This window comes from Siniperca chuatsi, linkage group LG9, assembly GCF_020085105.1.
Source record: "Siniperca chuatsi isolate FFG_IHB_CAS linkage group LG9, ASM2008510v1, whole genome shotgun sequence".
Classification (NCBI taxonomy): Eukaryota; Metazoa; Chordata; class Actinopteri; order Centrarchiformes; family Sinipercidae; genus Siniperca; species Siniperca chuatsi.
Window position 1 is genome coordinate 12,812,721 of NC_058050.1, and position 23,569 is coordinate 12,836,289.

Genomic DNA, 23,569 nt, shown 5'->3' on the forward strand with positions numbered 1-23,569 from the left:
GCAGATGATGATTTATGGGTGTGAAGATCAGAGTTCAAGAGAATCACAACAGAGCCCAAATGGCTGATCCGAAACACACACACACACACACACATACACATACACCACGTAAAGGCCAAAGAAGAGTAAGTCCAGCTGGTCAAACATGTCTTTATTACAAGTTTTATCACAGCTAAACAAAAAAAAAAAAAAAAAGACCATGACTATCTACTTATTAGTTTGTAGGGTTTCTGCTTCCTGTTGTATAAAAACCTTTGATTAGGCAGCGTGAGACTATTTTCACACCAGTATCAGCTCAATGAAAATAAGAGAGTAATCAAGAAAGTAATAGCTTAGAAATTGGCTCATATACACACATGACACAAATCAGAGATTATTTACAAAGAAACAACAAAACATTTTCTCAGTTAATCAAACATACAAAACGATTATAAAGATTGTTATTTCATTACTTGTGTGAACGTGTGACGTAATGTAAACGTGTTGCCCTGAGGTTCCTTACTTGTGTATAGATCACCCAATTGGATCTATATCATTTAGAGTCTAAACGTCACATTGCTCTAAAATTTAGAGAGATGTGACAGTTCTGTAAGAAAAAACTAGCTACAGTAGCTTCTAGATTTTATAATATATAATATTAAAAAACTAATAAGTAATTGGAATACAACAAAATAAGGATCTAATTGGTCTGAAAATGTGATCAACCCTTAATAATTCATTACAGTTACAGGTTTGATCATGTTCTCAACCCACTTAAATTAATATTTAGTTCATCTCATATAAGATATTAAATTATCTGGCACTTACGCCTTATTATTGCTACAAAGAAGACAACAAATAAGTACAAAAAGAAAGTCTGCATGACATGGTTTGGATTATTTCCCCTGCATTTCTTTTAACAACTAACACAATCAGAAGGAGGTGTACTGATCGTCCCTGTGATCACATATTGATCACATGACTTTACAAGAGGCCCCACTTGCTGGTGTAGGAGTGGACGTCTTGCTGTGTTTCCTCCCTGTGAGCGCCTCTGTGCCGAAGCTGAGGCCTTGAAAGGAGCTCAGCAGGTTGAAGCCGTTGTCCTTGGTTTTGGTTTCAGGATGAATGATCTTCAACAGCTTGTGGGGGAGCGACACTTTCCCTCCAACAGACCTTAGGTGGTTTGTGTCCTCGGAGTTCTAATCATGAAAGAAAAACAGACGAAGAAGAGGGTTGAAAGGTTGAACATGTGACAAAAAATAAGAACTTGATTATCTAAGACAACTCTGTGTTTGTCTATGCCCATGCTACGCCAACATACAGTATGGATAACAAATAGAAATGCACCTTTAAGCCTGTAAAGTGCCGGCCTACAGAGTTAGTTTTTTAAGATTTGACAAAGTCGGGAGCTTTTTTTTAAAAAAATAAATAAAAAAGCGCATAACTCCACAAAGGCTGAACCATCCTCTAAATTAATTTTGTTAATAGAAATGTTTAGATGTTTTGCTGCATCTGAATCTGAAACTGCATGCATCAAAACACACATGGTCATAGAAAATGAATATCATGCTGATTTTTGTAAAAAATAAAATAAAATCTAAATTCTGTTGGGAAATATCAGGGCGTAAGGCTGAATGTTCAGGCTTATAACTGCTGAGTTAAGGCCATTTAAAAGTTTAATGAATTAAGTTGTTGTAGCATCATATATTGTTTGGTGAAATGGCATTACATTTTACCGGACTGTTACAAGTTGCTATGTGCATAAGTTATTTTAATTTGCTTGAAATCTGTTCAAAAACGAAGGGAATTTACTTTTAAAAAGGAAATGAATGCAATAATGTGGTAAACAGTTTTACAAAAACAGCAAGATTTTTTTAGAAACCAGATAAATAACTTTTTCAGGGTCATTCAACAAATTTGGTGAAGCTTGGATGTTTTGCATAAAATAGTGGAAAATCCGCATATGTTTCTTTTCTCATTCTATTACAAACATGAACACAGACCTCAGACAGCTGATATTTTCTCCTGAAGTGAGCTCTCATAGCGGCTCTCTCTGCATTCTTCTGAGCGTTCATTGCTTCCCGCAGCTTTCTGTAAACACAGCAGACAAAACACAAATACAGCTGACATAAATACAAACAGCATTTAATCAAAGCATTGTCTCTGCCGCAGCACAGTTGACTTGAATTAACTTGATTCATTTTAGCTGCCTTCTCTAATGAAAGCAGATGGAAGCAACATTTATAAACAATGTGAATTCAAAGCACATGCGTTTTCACCAGATGTGGAAAATTTCAATTGATACAGTAAATGAGTGACAGTATTTCTTTCTCTGAGTAAAACTTCATTTCACACACAAAGAGAAGTCAGGAATTATCCCAGGTGAAAAATTAAAATCAACTTGTTCACAACTTTTGTCCAAAAAAGCTCATGTACTGTGAATCCATATGTTTTCACTGATGAAGAGTATTTAAGTACATTTACTCAACTACTGTACTTAAGTACAAATTTGAGGTATCTGTACTTTTCTTCAGTATTTCCATTTTATGCCACTTTACACTTCTACTCCAATACATTTCACAGGGAAATATTGTACCTTTTATTCATTTACACACATTTATCTGACAGCTATGGTTGCAAGTTATAAGTTGCAAGATTAAGATTTTACATACAAGGCATGATGATCATCTTATAAAGTATGATGCATGGTTATAGATGAAACTACCTAACAGTAAATAAATAAATAGAATTAGCTTCATCTTGACCAAATACAACGGTAAAATGCTGTTCACACATTCATGCATCAGCAATACTAATCTAATAATATAATATAAAATAGTACAACACTCGCAAGGACCGTTTTTTTGCATTGAGTACTTTTACTTTTGATACATCAAGAACATTTTGCTAATAATACATACTTTTACTTAAATTACATTTTTAATACAGGACTTTTACTTGTAATGAAGTATTTTTACAGTGTAGTATTGTTACTTTTGCTTTACTCTGAATACTTCCTCCCACACTGCATGTTGTGTTTCTACATTATGTGTCCACTTGCCTCTCCTTCTCCAGGTCTGCCTGGTATGAGTGGATGACTGACGGGTCTTTGGAGTGTGCAGTTCGGCGAGGAGGGGTCCTCCCCAACCTGTTGCATCCTCCTCTTCCTCCCCCACCTCTGGCCCTCCTGTTCCTGCGTTTGGCACACAACTTCCTCTCCTTCACACCCGACACGCAGCTGGTCAGCTTCCTGATGGGCGTCCTCAGCGACTTTTTTACTCTCACCACAGACTCCATGAGCTCTCAGGACGGGAGGGAACGACCAAACCCCTACTTCTTTGACAGATGATGGGTGAATATAGAATAGTTTTCTCTTTCGCTCATGTTTTGTTGCTCTGACAGGACAAACTCAGGACACACAGTCTCACAATTACTCAAGTCGAGACACGCCAAGGACAAGGACGGTGGTCAGACAAGGCTTAGACACACAGACTGAAGTAATCACACTCTCACGCACACCTGCTTACAAGTGTCACATTCGCAGATGTCAACTAGATGGAAGGGAAGTACTAAAAGAGAAAGAGGGAAACCACACAAGAACAAATATTGACAAATGTCAGACTCAAACATATTGGACATGTTATTTTTCAGGTTATTTGTCACCATTTAATCACACAAAACATTAATTTGGTTCAGGATGTTCGTCCAATCCACAGTTTTCTTACCTATGCAAGTGGCCACAGTTGGCCAAAGGCTCACAGCATAAAATCCTGATAAAGCTCCTGCCAGATGGCCTCCACTGCACCCAGACAATCCCTCAAAGGTTTAGAACAAATCAAAGAAAACAAGAAGAAACAACATAAGATGCTCCACAAGGAGAAAATTACTGTTTGCTGGTCCAAGTTTCAGCCTCTGCTTCTTCTGCTTCCCTCCTCCAGACTCGTCCCCTCTTTAACACCCCCAGCTCTCCTATAAAGATTACCACTTGAAGGACTTTATGAGGGGAATCTCTTTAGCTGTGGCAGGGATGACTCACGTGTTTGTGATGAAGATTTAGAGCTGACGCTAGCTGATGTCATGTTGAGTGACACACACATGCATTCACAGGCCTGACATCAGTTACATGCAACTCAGATTATTCTCAAGATAATGACTTCCAACACTGGATATTCAGAGATGAGCGCAGATTTGGAGAGAGGAAATAAAACAAAGACACCTGGAAAGACAGAGTCTGGCCTGAGACAGCAGAGATAAGAGAAAAAATATCAACTGGACCAATTAGCTGTCTAAACTGTTAAAGAGAAAGTGACAGAGTGAGGTCACCCCCCTAATCTCTCCACTAAACTAAACAATGTCAACGCTGATTTTGTGGTACAACTACTGTAGGTGTTGTATTTAAGAAGAAAACATGTTCATCTGTGCACACACACACACACACACACACACACACACACACACACACACACACACACACACACACAATGGATCAATTTATTTAATTCAAAACTTGAAAAAGAAGACAGGCATACCTCTTGTATGACAACTTTCTGTTGCATGTTGAGCAAATTCCCTTAGGCCCTGATTGAATTTATCTGTATCATTTGCAAAGTAAATATACAATACTGCTAATTTTGTTTTCTTTAAGAGACCACGTGAGGAATCTTTTTACCCATCTTTCTTCTTCTTTATTAATCGTTTTTCCTTTTTTAATCCTTATTCATGCAATTTTATTCTACTGATCCATTGAGTTTCTTTTCATTTTTCATTGGTTGTTAAAAAATAACTAACTACATTTTGCAGATACGTCTGTTATCACAGACTTGTAAGCAGATTTTAAGGGATTATTAATGTACAGTATTTGTCAATTTCTCCTATGAAGACATATTTTATGTTATTACAGCTGTATTTTACTGTATTGTCATTCATTATCTGTTTATACTCCAGCCTCCACTTATGGCTGCATACAGGAGGAATTATAGTTGTTGACAAATACATTAAGAAACACTTCAATCAACAGCAACATTATAGTGTGTTTAAACTATTTATTAAATATGTTTATAATGCTGATGGATGCTAAGTAGGGGGACTTAAAGTAAAGTGTTACCCATGTCTTTTCTCAGAATTTGCTCCAGCGCTTCTGATTTCCTTTTGGCACATTTTCTATGTTTGAATGACTCCCCACAGTGAGTGGGCCCTATTTGGCTTGACATCACACACACATGCCTCCTGAACACTTTAACCAACCCACTTAATATCCCCCAATCCCTTGTTAACACCCGAACCCCACTGAATTTCTGACAAGTGAGGAGGTTTTAATCCTTTAACAAGATCACCAAGAAAAGCCACACCTCCTCAAGCTCATGTTCATGTAACAGATCTGGGATCATTTTACTCATCCAAGGTGCAGGAATTTACAACTGAAGGGAGGGAGGATGAGCTGGTCCTGTGTCTGCAGTACTTCTCCACAGCAGGTACAGATCAAATACAGGAAAAAGGGGGAAACAGAGATGATAAGCAATACACACTTTGTCAAATCAACTGTATAGTGTCGGGCTGTGTGTGTGTATGTGTGTGTGTGTGTGTGTGTGTGTGTGTGTGAACCAGAGCTTCCATGCAAGCCCACCAAAAAGAGCCACTTAAGAGATTTTCAGGTGGATCAGTGTCCAACATGTGACAGGCAGTCACTGACACCAACACACACACATACAATCACACATACACACACCTACACTCGTTCTCGTGCATGAACTCACGAGAGGCGTGTCCTCAGCACAAACAAAAGGTAAGCTAAGTATTAATTTTATACTAAAAATACTAAATATACATCTCATTATAAAACATCAGCATAATGGCCTAAATACATAAAAACATAGGAAATTATTCCTTTAAATAAAGCCAGTATGACCATCAGGGGATTCACTCCTGTGCTATTTGAACATAACATATTTGAATACATATTTATTTAAATGGATCTCAGTTATCACTATTTGGGGGAATTAAAAGGGACTCCTCAATTCTAGAGACAGAAACATAAAACACCCATTCAGGCACTCGCAGGCCGCAGTACTGGATAGAATTAATAGAGAGAAAATGTAGACTTTTCTCATTTTATCCAATACATTACATTCATGACTCATGATATGGCATGCCACTCAGCCTTGCTGCCAATTTGTCCCATTGGCCAACAGCGGAGAAATCCCCTGCGGCGCTGGGTGAGCAATTTTTATTCATATGAATTGACTCCATATTGGAGTTATGTATCCAGTTGTTACAACACAACCATTTTCTACATATAATATGTGATTCAAGTGCGCACATAATTAATATGAGTAAATCTTAAAAATAACTTATTCAGGTCTATTGCAGAGAACTAAACTAGGAGACACTATAATGATGATTTACTGAGAAACATTTTTGAACAGACACGGGTTCCACGGCCCTTTTGGTCCAAGGCAGCAGTAGATGCTGGCAGTGTGCACTGCAGAAGGGCGTCTCAGCCTGTTAAACCACATTGAACACGTTAAAGCACCTGTTTAAGCCCCATTCAGTAATGACCTCAGCCTCCTGGTCGCCCCAAGTCTGTGTGCCTTTAGTTCCAAGTTACAATGGGTGCTTCAACCCAGGCGTACCTGCTTGCTGGTCTAATTGTGATGATTTTAAATAAATTGGACCAAAAATTGGGTTTCATTCAGGGTCCCAATGAGCAACCTGTTTAAATTCACGTGACTTATAGATTTTATGTACTTCAGGAGTTTTTTCCCCTCACGCACAACACCCAAGATTTTAACACAGTAAAATTAATCTAAAACATTCTGCAGAAAATGTTTTGATGATAAAAGCAATTTCAAGTATAACTGAAAATACCTGTATACTACGTACTGTAAATAATGCATAGGTATATAGTATACACTTGAAAATCATCCTATATGTAACCTGTTGTGAATTTGAGTCTGTTTCTTATAAAATATGTAAAGACAAGTGACAGTGCTACAACAGTTAAAACAGTAAAGCGTATTCACATACACACAAAGAGATACTGATTTACTTTCCTTCATCAAGTCTCCATGCACACATTAAAATCTAAAAATGTAGTATCATTCCTTCTCATTAACAGCCTAAAATAACTTTTAGCATTGCCAAGGAAGATCTTATACACACACTTACTCTCACACTCACACATACTCTCACTAATACACACACACATACACACCTCAGAAATAAGGTCTCATTCAGTCAAACACACATACGCTGACAATAATTCTCTCTCAGCTCTGCCAAGGATGAAGAGGAAAACTGGCGAGCGCACACACTCGCTCAGCCTTGTGACTGTGCTCTCTGCTGAGTTGCACTCAATCAAGATGCCAGAGGACGGCTGCGGGTAAATGGCAGTTAGTACATTGTGAGTGTGTGATGAGCACGGTTGGACAGTACTCAGTAGGTGATGAACTGAGAGGCCTCAGTCAAAACACAAGAACAGAAGAACTGAATTTATTACAACAACTAAAGAAATAATTCTATACAAAATGGATTACAAAAAACACAAATTATTGTTATCAAGTGACTGAGAGCATAAAACTAAAAAGATACTTTTTAAAGGATCATATACCTTAAGCTTTTGTATCTATTACCTCTAAATTTTAGAGATTTCTTTTAGCATTTTGAAGCAGACTTGATCTATGTGCATGTGAAGATCAGTCTTTAAAAGACAATACCCAGTGGTTTTGCATGTTTTAGCTCTTTTACTCCCATTCACGTATATTTATATAACCAGCTAACCATTTTGCAAACCATGCAGTATGGTAGGCCAGGCTTAGCCAGTTTTGGTTTTGGAAAGCGGAAGTAAACATTAATGTAAAGGAGGAGGAATATAAATGTAAGTATACCACAAAATTTTTTTCTAATTTAATCTTGTGTAAGGAGAACAATTCACAGTTGTGTCTGTAATGACCTGTAACGAACGTATTGCTACATTTGTCCTACTACCCATAACAAAGCCATAACGTTTAAGTTAAGCCTGCTAAGCTAACGTTTGATATCTCGAAGAGAGCAATGTTAACCTTAGTGAGCTGTCGATAAGAAAACAACACGACATACATAATAACGTTGAGTTATATTTTTGTTATTAGGGACAGAGCAGTTATATTCCTCCTGTTGCTGTCCACCATTTCAATAATGACCGGTTGTTGTGTCTATTCCAGCGCTTTGCATTGTGGGACCCAATATGTGAGGTTTTTCCGAATCAGTACGACATCCGGGTATTTTTGGCATACTGCAGATTTTGCTTTTGTTTGCATACTGCACGCTACATTTTGGCCAAATCAGTACATGCTGCTAGTATAGTGATTAGCGATTAGCGATTTTGAATACGTGTTTTTTGTTGCCAGCCAGCTATGTATTTCTTAGCTGTTCAGCTAACATTACCCATTGGGGCAATATTCCTGATTACCCCCATAAAATGGGGTCTAACTGCCAAATACTCCTCACATACAGTATTTGTTCAGCTTTTCCTATTGTGCGCAATACATGTATCATATACATGTATTTCTTAATAACACTTTAAGCCCTTCTTTCAAGTTGTCTCTCCTGATTGAAATGTAATGTAAAGTATAGATGATTCGTAGCTGAGAAACTAAAACTTGCAAACACACTGGTACGGTCCTCATGAGGTCAAGTGGCTATTCAGAGTTATCTGCTCATATCACAGCTGTTCCTCCAGACTTGACTGGTTACTTGATGATGGAGGGGCAGGAAGAAGGGGTGACATAGAGCAGAGGAAAGAGAGATGCGTTTTGAGGGCTCGTACTCCAGCATCCTCTCCAAAAGATTAAAAAACTGGTGGTGCTCTGTCCCGTGTGATAACAAGTACTTCTGAAAAAACAATAAGAGAGAAAAACGTTGTTTAAGGGAGTTAATCTACTTATCTCGTGTTTAAAAGTTTGCCCCTGCCTCAGCTCACCCTTAATGGTTTGCACTTGGCTTTCACGTAGCGTCCGGCCTTGGAGCACTCATTCCAGTTGAGACACCCACGGTGGAAGTACTTCTGCTTTCTGTGAAGAAAAAATTATGTTTTGTCAGATAAAGTTTGTTTGCATGTGTGTTTGTGTTTAAGTAACAGTGTACAAGAGTGTGTTACCTGCTCCTCTGAATCATTCTCTGAGGAATTGGTCCCTGTATTCTCTCCATCATGGCAAGATGCTCCCTATTGTCATGAGTCTGTAAGTGAGCACAGATGTGAAGACCATGTCAACAAGATCAAAATCATCCTCCTTTCAGCATGCTGTAATATTACCAGAGGCTGAGCTGAACACCCACACAGACACTCCCACACACATAGTGGGCGTGTCTATTGCTAGCTAGCTTAAAGCTGACATCTGTACAGATTTGTACACTGGCCTGTTTGGGGCGAATAAACACAGACTGGACAAACAATCCAGTTGTCAAATTTGCGCGAATGACATGAGGTGAAAAATCGCTTTACTTTCTTTTTGAACACACCATTACACTCGATTTTTGTACAGAAACAAATGAGATATAACGGGTGAATTACTGAACTTTAGAGGTGCTGGTAGGCGTGTTTTATTACCTTTACACAGAGCCAGGCTAGCTTTTCCCCCTGCTTACAGTCTCTATGCTAAGCTAACGGCTGCTGCCTGTCGCTTCGTATTTACTGTTCAGACATGAGAGTGGCATCAGCTGTAATTTTACCAGTACAAACACACATGTGACCTGGTACAGTGTGAAGCCTTCGTAGTATTCAAACAGGATGCAACCGATACTCCACACATCACAGGGGTGACTCCAACCCAACTCTGTGGGAGAGAGAAGAGGGACAAATCCTTCAAAAACAACTAAACAGGACTGACATCTCCTTGTTACTCCCTGGTCTAAATCAACATCTCTTACCCAGTATGACCTCCGGAGCTCGGTAGTGACGTGTAGAGATGACGGCAGAGTGGTGTTCGTGGTCAAAGGTGGCGCTGCCAAAGTCAACGAGCCTCACTGTGGTGTCATTTACTCTTCTCTCATTGCACTTCTGAAAGAAGACAGAAGGTAAACAAACCAGATTTATAGCACTTCATTTGGAGATGAAACTGAAAGTGAGCACACCAGTGTTGGTAATAATCTCCTATTGCAAAGGAAAACTGTGCACACACAACTATGATAAAGAAACAGGTTGATATTTTAGCAAATAAGAAGCCACAGTACAGTCAGCAGTCGGTTAACTTTGATTAGCATAAAGAAAAAAGCTAACCCAAAAAATAGTCCAGCACATAACACCCCGCTGTTGTGTCCCTTGCTAGCTAGCTTAAAGCTAACATCTGTACAGATTTGTACATTGGCTGTTTGGGCGCGAATAAACACAGACTGGACAAACAGGCAAATTTGCGCGAACGACACAAGGTGAAAATTAGCTTGATTTTAGTTCTGAACACACCATTACACTTCGGTTGTTGTACGGAAACGAGATATAACATGTTAATTACTGGACTTGAGATGTGCTTGAGAGGCGTGTTTTGTTACCGTTGGACAGAGCTAGCTTTTCCCCCTGCTTCCAGTCTTTATGCTAAGCTAAGCTAACAGCTGCTGCCTGTAGGGCCCTGTCTAGATGGTAACCCTGGATTTGCGTAAACTCTCGCGAGATTTAGGTTTAGGCAACAAAACTACTTGGTTAGGTTTAGGAACGCACACAGTAAAGAAACAACACGTACAAATCTAGACATGACCTGCCTGTATTCATACTTCATATTTACCGTACTGACATGAGAGTGGTATTGACCTTCTCATCTAACTCTCAGCAAGAAAGTGAAAAAGCATGTTTCCCAAAATGTCAAACTTTTCTTTTAAGTAAGATTGTCTCACTGTTTCATGCCCATCAGACTTCTTTTTAGGGACATTGCAGCGCTCCCTGATCTCAGCAATTACTTGTGCGTACAAAGTTATTATTACCAAATGAATGATGGCCAAAACTATGACAATAAGACCCAAGTAAAAAAAAGAAGGTTTTTTTCTATAATACAGAGAACTAAAGAAATATCTCTTCAAAGATGACTTTGTCCCACTGAGGTCAGCAAACACAACCTGGATAAAAAATATGTGCCTACAATAAAAAAGGAACACTTGTGGGTGGTTCATGGTTTCTGCTGAGCAAAATTTGCATCCAAATAGGCAACAAAAAAGCAATCTCCCTGCCTATATTAATCCCTGCTTATTTAACATCCTGACTTTCTTTCACCCCTGAAGGTCCCAGCCTTTATGTCTGTAGTTGTTTCCAACCTTCTCAGCGTTGTATATGAGGGAGTAGTCTGAGTTGACAAAGAGGATGTTCTCAGGCTTCAGGTCGGTGTGAGTCAGCTTGTTGTCATGGAGAACTGCAGTGGAGATAGAGGGAGGGGGAGAGGAGGGAAAGTAGATTAAGATTTATCAGGAGAGAGCCGTCGCCCTCGTCTGGTCGTGATTTCTTTGTATTTATGCATTATAACTGGTTATGAATAATTGGCAAAACATCAATAGATTATTCATAATGAAGTCATACTGATAATTTATAATTCCTTCATAAATTTGCTCTTTTTCTCAGCACCACCTTGCATCACTACACAAACCAATTCACCAGTAAAGTGTCTTGCTAAAGAGCACTTCCACAGTAGCTGTTATGTAGCTGCACCTCCAGTCATCAGTCCGTCAAGCTTCTGAAGTTTGCAGATGACACCACCCTCATTGGGCTCATCTCTGGTGGAGATGGTCAATCTACAGGTGGGAGATTGACCATCTGGGGAACTGCTGCAGATGCTCTAAAGACAGTGGAGATGGTTGTGGATTTCAGAAAGAGCCCAGCCCCACCCGCCTCCATCACCCTGTGTGACTCCCTAGACGACACTGTGGCGTCTTTCTGCTTCCTGGACAACCATCATCAACCCCATGCGTTACATTAACGCACATTTTTTGGATTATTTTCTCTACACATTGCACATATTCTTTATACCTTATACTGTGAACACTTGCACATTCCTTGGTCAAGATTTAGCACATTCTATCCTCTTCATTTTAAACACTGTTCAGTGCTTTTCATTTTAAATACACATATAATTTACATATTTTTAAATATATTTTTCATAGCTTTTTTATAACAAACTGAATAGTTTAGGGTTTTGGACTGTTGGTCATAAAAAACCAGCAATTTGAAGACACCTCCTTGGGCTTTGGGATATTGGGATCAGCATTTCTCATTCTTTTCTGGAATTAATCGAGATTGATCAGTTAATCAAGAAACCAATCTGTAGTTTAATCAATAATAAAAATAACTGTACATGACAGCCCTAGTTGTGCTTGTCTTTAATCTTTACTTTAATCTGGTATGGGGATGTACATTAGGAACACTTGTATCATCTTCAGGTAACAGTCACCCTCTAAATATGTACCTGGCTTGTTTGCCGCTGCATCAGTGGGACAGCTGTTGATAATCTGTTTACTGTCATCACTGACATTGATCCAGAGGTACAAGAGAAAAAGCAAAGTTGTACATTTAGCGTGGTGCATATTGGACTCACAGCTGACAGCGTGGCAGATCTGGTGGGCCATGTGTCGGATCTGGTTAATGGGATAGGGCAGGAAGTTGTTTGCTTTCAAGAAGTCAAAGGTGCTGAGAGACAGCAGCTCAAAAGAGATGCACATGTGGCCATAGTAGTTAAACCAGTCCAGCATCTGTACACAGCGACTGATGGCAAAAGAAAAAGATGAAATGTAAAAGACGGAAAAAGAGTAACTTCATCCCAGTATGGACCAAAATCCCAAACTACTCACTGTTTGTTGTCTGGATCTCTCTCGCTGATCTTCTCCAGCACATTGATTTCAAGTTTGGCTGCTTCTCTGTATTTCTCCAAGTTCTTAATGATCTTCAGAGCAATTCGACTTCCTCCTCTGTGTGTTAAAACGCTGTTTAAAAGTAATAAACACAACACATGTTGCATATTGGTGCAACTTTCATTATTAGATGAAGCAATTTACCTGCTGTGGTCCAAACATTGTACCACCTTCCCAAAAGTTCCCTCACCTAAAGTGTCGACTATCTCATCTGCAAGACAGATAGAGGTGAAATTAAAGCTGGCGAACGCTGACGAAGGCTGCCAACACTTCCAACTGAACTGATACCTACATCTGTCTTCCAGGACGTCCCCACTTTTGTAGATCAGGTGGCCATTCTCAGTGTCCCTCTCATTATCGCCTGCAGCTTCATCGCCGCTCCGCTGGAAACAGTCAACCAAATTTATGACAGGTGGAGCAAAAGAGGAAAAATCGGGGCAGAGATCAACCTGCCTCTGTCGCTTTCTTCACTGTGCAACTAAAGACAGAGTGAGTGACATCTGACCTCTGGGTCCTAAAGGGCAATGGTCACTGGCTAAGGCTGATGCATTCAAGCAGATACAAACAAATCTGCACTGAAAGGCGCTTCATTTCATGCATTTCTATAAAACTGCAGACGCTCTTAATGTGATAAAAACAAATCCTCCAGAATGCAAGCTTAAACACATGAAGGTTGATCCTGATGACCCGAGCTTGTTGTTCTAAAGGAGGTTGACAAGAAATGTCAAATGACTTCTGGCACTCTTTGGAGGAGCTGAGGCGCTATTTCCATCCACATTCTGAGACTGTTATTAATATGAGTAGCCCAGCATGTGCTGAGGAGACACTTACAGCAGGACACAGGCCACGAAATAGACAAGCAAGTGACATACATAAACACACACAGTCTGCATGTGGTTTGTTGGTGTCTCTCTCTCTCTCTACAAACCTCTCTCTCTTTCTCTGTCAAAGCCTAACACAGCAGCGGCCGATGGCCGCCCACCATTGAGTCTTGTTCTGTCCAAGGTTTCTGCCTCTTAAAGGAAGTTTTTTCTTGTCATTGTCACCAAATGCTTGCTCATAGTGGGATTTGTTGGGTCTCTGTAAATAATATTATAAAGAGTATGGTCTAGACCTGCTCTATAGGAAAAGTGCAATGCGATAACTTCTGTTATGAATTGGCGCTATATAAATAAAATTGAATTGAATTGTTAGAAGATTGAGGAGCTTAAAGACAAAATTATCACTTAATGCAAATGATTTCATGATGCAGAGGTGACAGAATTATTTGTAGAAAGAAATAAGAACACAGCAAATGCATGCACAGAAAATGGAGATACTCACAGAGAGGCAGAGGCAAATACAGTCCAGAAAACCCTTATAGAGAGAGTACAGCTCAGTCTTTCCCATTACGCTGAAGTGCAGAGCAACTCAGAGATGGGAAGAGCTTGAGTGGAAGAGAAGAGGATGGAGAGAGGTTGTAGTAAGGTGGAGGAAAGAGAGGCAGGTGAAGTAGCAGCAGCAGAAAAACTAGACCACAAGGAGGATGGGACAATACAATTTTAAAGCAATGGAACAGAAAAACTAGAGGACACGGAGTTGTGACAAAGTAAAAAATAGCCTGCAGTGTTGTCAGCGGAAACCAGAAGCGAAGGAGAGACACAACTGCAGTCTACAGTCTAGCCACAAAACCGAGAGAAGAAAGAATACCTTAAGAGGAATAAAGGAAAGTAAAAATCAAACACCATCAAACAAGAAAGCTGAAGTACAAGTCAAAAACAGAAAGTGACAGACAGAAATGAGATGACAGGAGGAGGAGGACAAATAGAGAGGGTGAGAAAGGGAGAGCTGAGACAGAGGCTAATAATAAATGTTGGTCACAACCCCCTGAGAAAGTCTTCAGAGGAGAATCAAGATGTGGTCGAGGGGGAGCGACGGAGGGGAGAGAAGGAGGAGGAGGAGAGATCCAGTTTCACTCAACTTACTTACTCTCCTCCTTGCACCTCTTTAATATGTTTTGCCACACCTGTCCTGCTCTGCATGCAACAGATACCTTTCAATATACAGTGCATGCTTTCTTTACCGAAATAACTGACCAAGCTCCAATAAAGTTTTATTTTGTAGTTTATGTTCAAAGGGACACATTACTTGAATAGAGAAGCGCATGTTTATTTTCAGTTCAGAGTAACATGTGGGCCTTTAAAAATATATAATATATAACAATAAAAACAGTTAAAATGTTCATCTGAAATCTCATAAAGTTGATACAACTTGTTGGTCACTGTAGCAAATGGGACCAATGGTGTAAAACCATGCTTTTGGAAATGTAATTCTATGAAACAGCAGGTAAAATGTTTTAAAAACTTAAATAATTTCAAACATGTCAACAAGACACACCAATAACAAATCTTATGAAGTTATCAGTAACAAAACATTTGACTAAAAACTGACATTTGATAAACTATTTTGTATTTTTTATACTGTTTAAATCCAGATTTTTTTCTTTCTGATAAAGGGAACACAGGAAATGTAAGAAACAGACAAATAATCTTCTATCAGACTGAACAATGTATGTTTTGGAGGCTTGTGGGGACTTGAGTGACCGTGTACCCGTCACAAAGTCAGATGCTCCTCTTCGTACTCGGGTCCAGGTAATATCAATATGTCACCATAAGGCTCATCCTGCTCCACGTGTACCTTCCTGGCCGATAAAGCCTCTACAGACGAGACACACACATCGAGTGAATAACATCCTCTTAGTGCTGAAAATCAGCTTTACACACAAAAAAAGAAGGATAACAGCACATATAGAGAAACAATATAGAACTTTTACTGGAGCTAAAATTGGTCGAATAATCTATATTTTAAATGTAATTATTTTTCTATGAACTATTGTACATGTAAACAACCCAACCATTAACACGATTCAACACGAGTGATGGGACGATTCGGTGATAACTGAAACTGATGCCTTACCCAGGAGCCTCTGAAAAATGTTGCTGACAGTTCTGCGGTCGACCTCCGGCGGCAGAAGAGACTGAAAAAGCACAGGTGCCGTTTCATGCTCGGCCAACTCCGGCAGCAGCCTACACACACACACACACATGTGCGCACGCGAACACACAAGCACATAATTGTATTGTTATGTCCAAACCTAACCAAATGCAAAGATTGGGAAAAACAAACTTCTAAGCTCTGAGACATTACCCGGGGGCCTCTGCTGCAGCTCTTTCCAGAAACGTGTCCACCACCTCTGGGATGTCCTGCAGTGTAGAAACAGACCTGGAGATAGTGGACCTGCCAACACACACATGTGCATATAACGATGACTGCACTCACACACTTCACATATATTTCTTTGTTACCTACCCTTCTCTCTCGGATGTGAACATGGGGGAGATATCTCGAGACACGTCCCTTAGATCTGAGCCCTCCAGTTGCAGTGAATCATGGCCTGGACAAACACACACACAGATCTGAGGACATTGCATTGGCTTATATTCATTCCCTGGAGGCTTGTCCTAACCCTTAACCATAAGTGATACATGCCAAACCCTCGACCTCTGACCTCAGCCTCACCCCAGGGAAGACACAAACCACTTTAGCTCATGCTGAATGTAACTGCAGTGGAAACAATTTCACCCCCAGTTAAACACAAACAAAATGTCCCCAGTCAATTACTTTAAATCCACAGTCTCTACAGTACAGTTTACAGTAAGGTTTACCTGAAATATCAAACATCTCTGATTCTGCCAAATCTCTGGGGACCTGTATTCACACACAGACACACACAATCAGTTTTTCATCTTGTGACATTTCCCATCTTCTCCCTGCACAAAAACGCTTCACAGATGTCCATACCAGAGTCACACAATTAAACAAACATCCTTCCACACCTCCTTGGGGCTGAGCTCAAGTCTCTCCTCCTCTCTTTCAGACGCCTCGGCCGCCTCGACCATCTCGACCATCTCGCGCTCTCTTTCCTTTTCAGAGTCAGTGGACTCGGGCCCTCTCTGCCCAACCTGCAGGTCCGAGCCTGAGAGAGGCGTGACGGTCGCAGCCCGTCTCCATAGAAACTGCACATCTTCAGGCAAGACTGCCGGGGGAAAAAATAGCGTTGTGGTTTATTTTTGAAAAGGTTATTTGAGTCACATCCTTTAAAATAGCAGTAGGTGCACTGAGAAGATAAACAGCCTATATTCAATCACATTTTACAGTTGGTGCGACTGGGTTGTATTTCACAGGAAATCTGCTGGATTCTTTTATGACATAAATAAATAATACACTACAGTGCAACAAAGGTAGAAGGCTGCTTAAAGTGAGCTTTTGTAAAGCCCCAACACATCCATAGTCCTCCTTCACAGGTGTTTTTACTTATGTTGCCTGATTAGACCTCTTATGAGGACTGTAGTGATGCGTGGGTCAACTAAAAACCCGCGGGTCGGGCGAGTTTCGGGTAAGCTTTCTAGAAAATATCACGGGTTCGGGCCGGTGGGTCAAAAAGTGACAAAGCAGCGTTCTGAGTAGACTAAGTTATTAATAACTTAGATAAATATTGTGTGCAGGGTGGGTGCGGGTTAAAAAGCCCTGATCCGCGCATCACTAGAGAACTGTCTGGGCGTGAATAAACTGTTCTTAAATGACACCTTCTTCACTCTCCTATTAGTCTTGTTGCACCTACAGGGCAGGACAACTTATACTGTTACAATAGGCCTTTTTCACAGCAGACATTTTGACTTGTCTATTGCTATTAGTACATAGAGTTTGGTGACACATAATTTCACCTGGAAACACCTGTGTGAGTGAGCAGAGCCTTTAACTGATGTTTTGGGTGCAAGGGTGTATTTATTTATTTATTTTTTTACAGGTGTGTTACTGACAGGTGCAGGGGTTGTTGAGGAGTTCAGAAGCAGGGAGCATCCTGTGAGAAGTAGGCGGTGGTAGAAGTGGACGTCTAGTCTCAGTCAGAGGGTTGTCGATCCGCTGTTGCAGCACCTCCTGGGAGATCTGCGTCTCCGGGTCAAAGAAGATCAGCTGCCTCTTCCTCCTCGTCTCCACCTCTGGGGGAGGCACATCCTGCGCATGAGAGGGGTGAGGGAAGTAAATTTACCACAACTTTCCTCCAGCTATAAAATTTAGTCTGGGTACCACTTTAATAATAAGGCACCCTTTATTGTATTTACAAGTAGTAACGAATGAGTTTATCAATGGTTAATAAAGAATTTACTAATGCTTTATAGATCACTTATAAACCATAAATAAAAACAACTTTTGGGTTGCCAGGTTGTGAAAAATTCCTTTTGCTGGTATTTATCCACCTTCAGTTTGACATTTGCTTTGTCTAGCGTTTTCGTTCATCAGGAAAACCCCTCAAATAGACCTTTCAACCACCGGACCACAATCCATTTCATAACAATGTATTAACAATTACAAGAGCAGACTTAACAAGTCATTAGAAAGTGAAACTCCTGGCCTGTGCTCTATTCTCTTAATAGAAACATTCAACAACAAAAAAAAAATAGCAAGTGTCATTCTGGAAGAGCATTAACACCAACAAAAGGGATTTCTCACAACCTGGCAACCCATAGGTTGTTCTTGTTAATGGCGTATAACTGATACAATAAAGCATTCATAAATATTTTATTAACCAATAATAAAATGAGTTAAAACACCTTTATAAAGTGTGCCTCATTAGCTCAAAGCAGTAACATATTCTCTTGAACAGAAACCACACAAGCTGGCACCTCTAACTCTAGAGTTGGTCTTTCACGTTCCTTTGCTGCAGATGGTGGGACAGGGAGGGCGGGCATAGAGACGGGGGTGAGCTGGTCTGTGGGGGGTCCAGGCTTCTCTAGGGACAGACCTGGCTCTTCCTGAGGCAACAACATGGCGTCTTCACTGGAGAGAGTGGTGGGCTGTAATCTGACACAGGTAGAAACGCAGTCAGTGTGTGCTTGTGTGGATCTGTTTGTGCTTATGTTTCCACGTGCATCTGGATAATTTACTCTATAGTGGATCCTGTGAGCTCTTTTGTTCTTTCTTTCTCCAGGTCTCCTGGTGTCACTTCTTCTCTCGGTATCTCCAAATCTCCTGTTAGGAAAGGTTAAAGGAAGAAAAAAAACATAACTCTCCTCTCTCCTCCTCCATTTTCACCTCAAATCCCCCATATTGTCACCTTTGCCTCACAAGAGAAAGGAGCTCCTAGTTTTGCCACACACCTTCTGGAAAGTGATCTGTTTGGGCCAAGAGGAAGTCAATCATTTCTGGATGCTGATCAACGAGCTCCTCACCCTCAAACTAGCAGAGAGAAGAAGAAAGAGAAAGATGGATGCAAGTGAAGACCAGTAGTTTGAAATTTGATACAAATGTGGAGGTCTGGAGGACAGCTGGAGGAGCAGTACCTCGGCAATAGGGATAGTGACAGGCTCTGTGTCTCTCAGAGTAATGGTGTCTGGAGATGCGGTTATGTCTGGGGGGGAAAATGACATTAATAAAAAAACACTATTGCAACAGCTACAGTGAAACGAGCAAGAGAGGATACAACTAATCAAGCTGCAATTAAAGTGCTCTCTTCTGCCGAGTGAAATCCGGCTACACGACACACAACCTGACACCGCAACATCAGCCTCAGCCAATTAGGAGGATGTTGTTGAAGGCAGCCCTGCCCTGACCTGACCTGACCTACAGTATCTCTCTGCTCCGTGCTGTTCTCTATTTCTGCCTGGATCTGCACAATCTGAGCTCGGCCTATTCCTGTGACCTGTTGGTATTTCTTTACATATCACTGCACACACTATCTGACATACTGTACATTTCTGGACACATTTGTATATGTCTTTCTGTAAAGCTGCACAGCTGACATTTAATTAAAGCTGATTATCAAATAATTAGGACAGGCCTTTCAAACATTTGTAAATCTAATGAAAAAAACTGCTTCAGATCAACTTTTGAATATATTTTTTACACAGAACGAGGACTGTGGATTTTGTCGTCTACCACCGACTTGTATTTTGTAACCCATCACTTACACTGAAAGCGCATTAAAGGGATCTTTTAATGGCCGGAATGAACACGAGAAATGTGGACACGAGGGAATTACAGAAAGCAAAGCTTGTTTCAATGTTCATATTGGCACCTGACTATTGTTTTAAGACAGAGTTGTTGAAGATTGTGAACCCATCGTAGGCATTTTATTACATTTATTCATTTATCTGTCAGTTAATTTATCATTTCAAGAGTTATTTTTGCTTCAACAGTATATTCTATTTTCTGCAATGACCCAATGCTCTGAAGAGATCATTATTTTCATGTCATTACAGCACATCAAGTCATCCTACCACTTTCTAGTGCGGCAGGAGCAGCTGCAGCAGTTGGACTGGCCAGTTCAGGATGCTCAGGAGAGGTTTCTCTCAAATACTCCTGACCCATCTGAGAGACATAGAACAGGCAGTGGACACTTATTTTTATCAGTACAAATATTTAGATGATTTCCACCTTTACCTTCACTTACAAATGTCTGCTAAGTGTTACTTTTCTTTCCTTACATGGGTATTTGTGTACCTTTATCAGTGTATTGGGACTAGGTGTGGCATCCTGCATGTACATCACTCCAAATAAAGGGTCTGGGGCTCCTTCTGTCTCCGCCAGGAGAGAGAGGGCATCAGGGAAGTCCAGAGCTTGTCTGAGAGAAAACAGGAGGCAAAGCAGCAAGAAACTGAGTTATTTTTGTTTTGTAAGCGCAGGCAAATGTACGAAATGTTGAGCACCTGTTCTCACCTGCTGTGGTCATCCATATCAATTTTCTGGGACGTCCTCTGTTTCACCAGCTGGCCCACGACGGACTGAAGTTCCTCTGGAAGGAAACAAGGTCAAGAACCAGTGCATTTGTCTCAGCATCTCTTTCCACCAGTCTGTTGATCATTTCTTACCCAGGAGAATCGCACACTGTCGGTGGTAGACGACGATGACGCCATACTGGAGCTGAGAGGAGAGGTAGAGGGAGAAGCGAGGTCGTGGCAGACCGGGCCGAGGTGGCGGGACCCGCTCCAGCACGTAGTTCATGATGTCATCGCTGTATGGGCATTAGCTTTATTGTAACTGGACAGATCACAGCTCAGCCGATTATAGATATGTGACAATGACTAAAATAACTTCTTACCAGGTGCTTTTGACGTTGACTTTTAGGAAATCCCGGCGAGGGACTCTGATGCCTTTTGTAGCAACCAGCCTGAAATGGCCACAAAGCATTGATGTAATGTTTCATATTTTACTCATCAGGCAACAAAAGCAAAATGGGCTTTAAGTAATCTGCAACCTCTGAAACTGTACCAGCAACCAGTAAGAACTGCAATCAGCTGGCTGTTGGTTGGGACAAGTCTCTGGTGCAACTAAATCCTCAACCACACACACACCCCTCCTGTATGAGGTACAGTATGGGGGCCTATAACTCACACTCAGATTTCCAAAGTGGAGGCAATATGTTTGTGCCCTGTGAACAGAGCACTTGTGCATTTTTATTGCCAACATATCTTGCAGTGCTGATCGTAATTATGCGCTCTATTGCTCAGCAATTAAAAATCACAGTAAAAAACAGCACACTAAAATTATAACTTAATCATATTGTTATCCTATACAGTATGTGATCAATAAAGGGGCACCGAAGGAGGCAGCCTACCTATCCACAACACCTCCTTCTCTGAGACATCCTTCAGCCAACAAAGCTTTGTGAGGTTTTATAAAGTACACTTCATTGTATTCATATCTCATTGATATATTTGGTAATGCATCAGTGCTCTCTCTAAGATGGTTTTTCATGCAAAATTACGGCTTCACATTAATAAACTAAGAGCTTAGACCCCATTGACTCCCCAGGACTATAGTAACTATTCATTTGTGGGTTAAGCCTAAACTGAACTCAATTGTAGAAAACAAAAACATGTTGCAGGCTAAAATATGTCAAATTTATGTAAAATATATGTAAAATATGAACTTTGATTTTGATGATTTGTTTGCAACATTTTAGTTGTTTTCATCATAGTATACAATGTAATAATGCACAAGCTGTTTGTTGTCTTTTTTGTCTTAAATCCTGAATTATTATATTTACACTGTAAACTCTGGTCAGTCTGCTCTAAGAATACTTTATTATGGTCATTTCAATTAAGCAAATTAAAGAAAAATTAAGAAACACATAAAATAAATGTGTACAAGCCTACCTGCATTTTTTCTCTTTGTGTGACCTTTGACCTCATCTTCAAAGCTGTTGTCTTTTGTAAAGCGGACTTCAAAGACTTAGACTTTGTTGTTTTGGCTACAGTGTATATGTTGCCAGATATTTGTTATCTTTGCCACTGATGCACCTGCACTCTGGTGCTTTTTTTTCATACATGTCCAACTGTGTGTGTAGTTATTATGGTGGAGAATCTGCAATGTAGGTTTTAAATCCAGGACAACATTAAAAATATTACAAATGGCGCATAAGTTGTACACACTGGACAATTTTTCACCGAGGAACAAAATCTCTAAGGTAACGTGTAGCCTACACCTTATTTAGGCATTTAGGATGATTTTTCAGAAATACTTTATTGATCCCGAGGGGAAACTCTTTAATGTTTTAATTGTAGTCTTCCAAAAATTTACTATAGACCAACTTCCAGTTAACAAATAATAATAATACAGTTAACACCTCAGTGGTGGAAAGTAACTACATTTACTCAAATACTGTACCTTAACACAATTCTGAGGTACTTGTAGGCCTAAATTACTTGAGTATTTTAATTTTATGCTACTTTATACTTTAACTCCACTAGATTTTAGAGGGAAATATTGCACTTTTTACTCCACAAAATTTAACTGACAGCTGTAGTTACTTTGCAGATGGAGATTTTAAAAGCCTGTAATGAACATACAAAATACAAGGTATTGGTATACAGTAAATTAAACCACCCAACAGCAGCCTATATGAAATGAGTAAAATTTGCTAACGTCACCGCAATGTTAAAATGCTAGTGAGCACTTCCACTTAATTTACAGTTTGCTGACAAAAGGTATGACTTTTACTCAAATAAAACTTGGAATGCAGGACTTTTACTTGTAACAGAGTATTTTTAAATTGTGGTACAGCTACTTGTACTCAGGTAAAATGTCTGAATACTTCTTCCACCACTGTTAACGCCCCAGTCACAAAAACTTACCAATAAAAGTCACTTCACTGTAGCTATAGATCGATTTAAAAGTCAGAGAACATTTTTACTCACCAGATGGTAGAGAAACATCCTGTATGTCGCTTTAGGACTGCCGGGTAGTAAAACATTTTAGCAAATCTTTCAGATAATCTATAATTTCACTTGTAAAGGCTGATAAACTACAGTTATTTGTCCACATCAGAGCGGATTTAGTCCTGTGATAGAAGATGAATGTGTGTCGGTTTATTTATTTTTGTTTGAGACAAGCCGATTGGTCAGTCCTGCTGAGAGCAACAGAAAATAAAGTGGGGTCTCTGTCCCATTAGTAACATGCAGACATGTAATATACCGGTAATAAAATGTATATAGAAAAAGTTTTGATTTTGATTTATATAATTTGCTCTCTAAAAAAAAAAAAAAGCTTAAATAAACAATTAAACTGTAGACTTTGTTTTAATTAGATAAAACAATCTAGATTATGATACAAAATGTGTGTACAGCATTAAATATTAATCAATAATATGGTGGAAGTTGTTAATAATTTAATGATGCATTTGTGAAAGTAACTC

The 23,569-nt window shown here is 39.9% G+C and overlaps 3 protein-coding genes across 8 annotated transcripts; all 3 read right to left on the reverse strand.

The window, feature by feature from the left end:
- Positions 1-117: 117 nt before the first annotated feature.
- LOC122881609 (complexin-3-like) lies at positions 118-4,341 on the reverse strand. Its single transcript, XM_044207999.1, has 4 exons — positions 3,705-4,341; positions 3,041-3,548; positions 1,983-2,070; positions 118-1,178 (listed from the first exon to the last, which is right to left on the reverse strand). The coding sequence occupies exons 2-4, from the start codon at positions 3,274-3,276 to the stop codon at positions 954-956; spliced, it is 549 nt and encodes a 182-aa protein (XP_044063934.1). The 5' UTR covers positions 3,277-3,548; positions 3,705-4,341; the 3' UTR covers positions 118-953.
- A 3,110-nt stretch (positions 4,342-7,451) lies between these two features.
- Positions 7,452-14,746, reverse strand: clk2b (CDC-like kinase 2b). 4 transcript variants are annotated; one of them, XM_044207959.1, is made up of 11 exons: positions 14,161-14,746; positions 13,130-13,220; positions 12,982-13,048; positions 12,778-12,894; positions 12,525-12,691; positions 11,254-11,348; positions 9,883-10,012; positions 9,685-9,788; positions 9,113-9,192; positions 8,936-9,026; positions 7,452-8,847 (listed from the first exon to the last, which is right to left on the reverse strand). In XM_044207959.1, the coding sequence occupies exons 1-11, from the start codon at positions 14,224-14,226 to the stop codon at positions 8,665-8,667; spliced, it is 1,191 nt and encodes a 396-aa protein (XP_044063894.1). In that variant the 5' UTR covers positions 14,227-14,746; the 3' UTR covers positions 7,452-8,664. The 4 variants fall into 4 exon arrangements, with proteins under 4 accessions (XP_044063894.1, XP_044063895.1, XP_044063896.1 ...); XM_044207960.1 differs by having other exon boundaries at positions 9,706-9,788; positions 12,778-12,909; positions 14,161-14,745; XM_044207961.1 differs by having other exon boundaries at positions 9,706-9,788; positions 14,161-14,743.
- LOC122881588 (meiotic recombination protein REC8 homolog) lies at positions 14,199-23,563 on the reverse strand. Of its 3 annotated transcripts, XM_044207955.1 has the most exons (18): positions 23,073-23,563; positions 20,975-21,043; positions 20,745-20,887; positions 20,593-20,668; positions 20,377-20,497; positions 20,154-20,244; positions 19,218-19,285; positions 19,035-19,113; positions 18,822-18,906; positions 18,561-18,738; positions 17,697-17,892; positions 16,713-16,912; positions 16,542-16,584; positions 16,186-16,270; positions 16,024-16,113; positions 15,793-15,902; positions 15,427-15,533; positions 14,199-14,263 (listed from the first exon to the last, which is right to left on the reverse strand). In XM_044207955.1, exons 1-17 carry the CDS (start codon positions 23,126-23,128, stop codon positions 15,430-15,432), a joined length of 1,794 nt encoding a protein of 597 aa, XP_044063890.1. In that variant the 5' UTR covers positions 23,129-23,563; the 3' UTR covers positions 14,199-14,263; positions 15,427-15,429. The 3 variants fall into 3 exon arrangements, with proteins under 3 accessions (XP_044063890.1, XP_044063891.1, XP_044063889.1); XM_044207956.1 differs by lacking the exon at positions 14,199-14,263 and having other exon boundaries at positions 14,989-15,533; positions 16,024-16,079; XM_044207954.1 differs by lacking the exon at positions 14,199-14,263 and having other exon boundaries at positions 14,989-15,533.
- Positions 23,564-23,569: the final 6 nt, after the last annotated feature.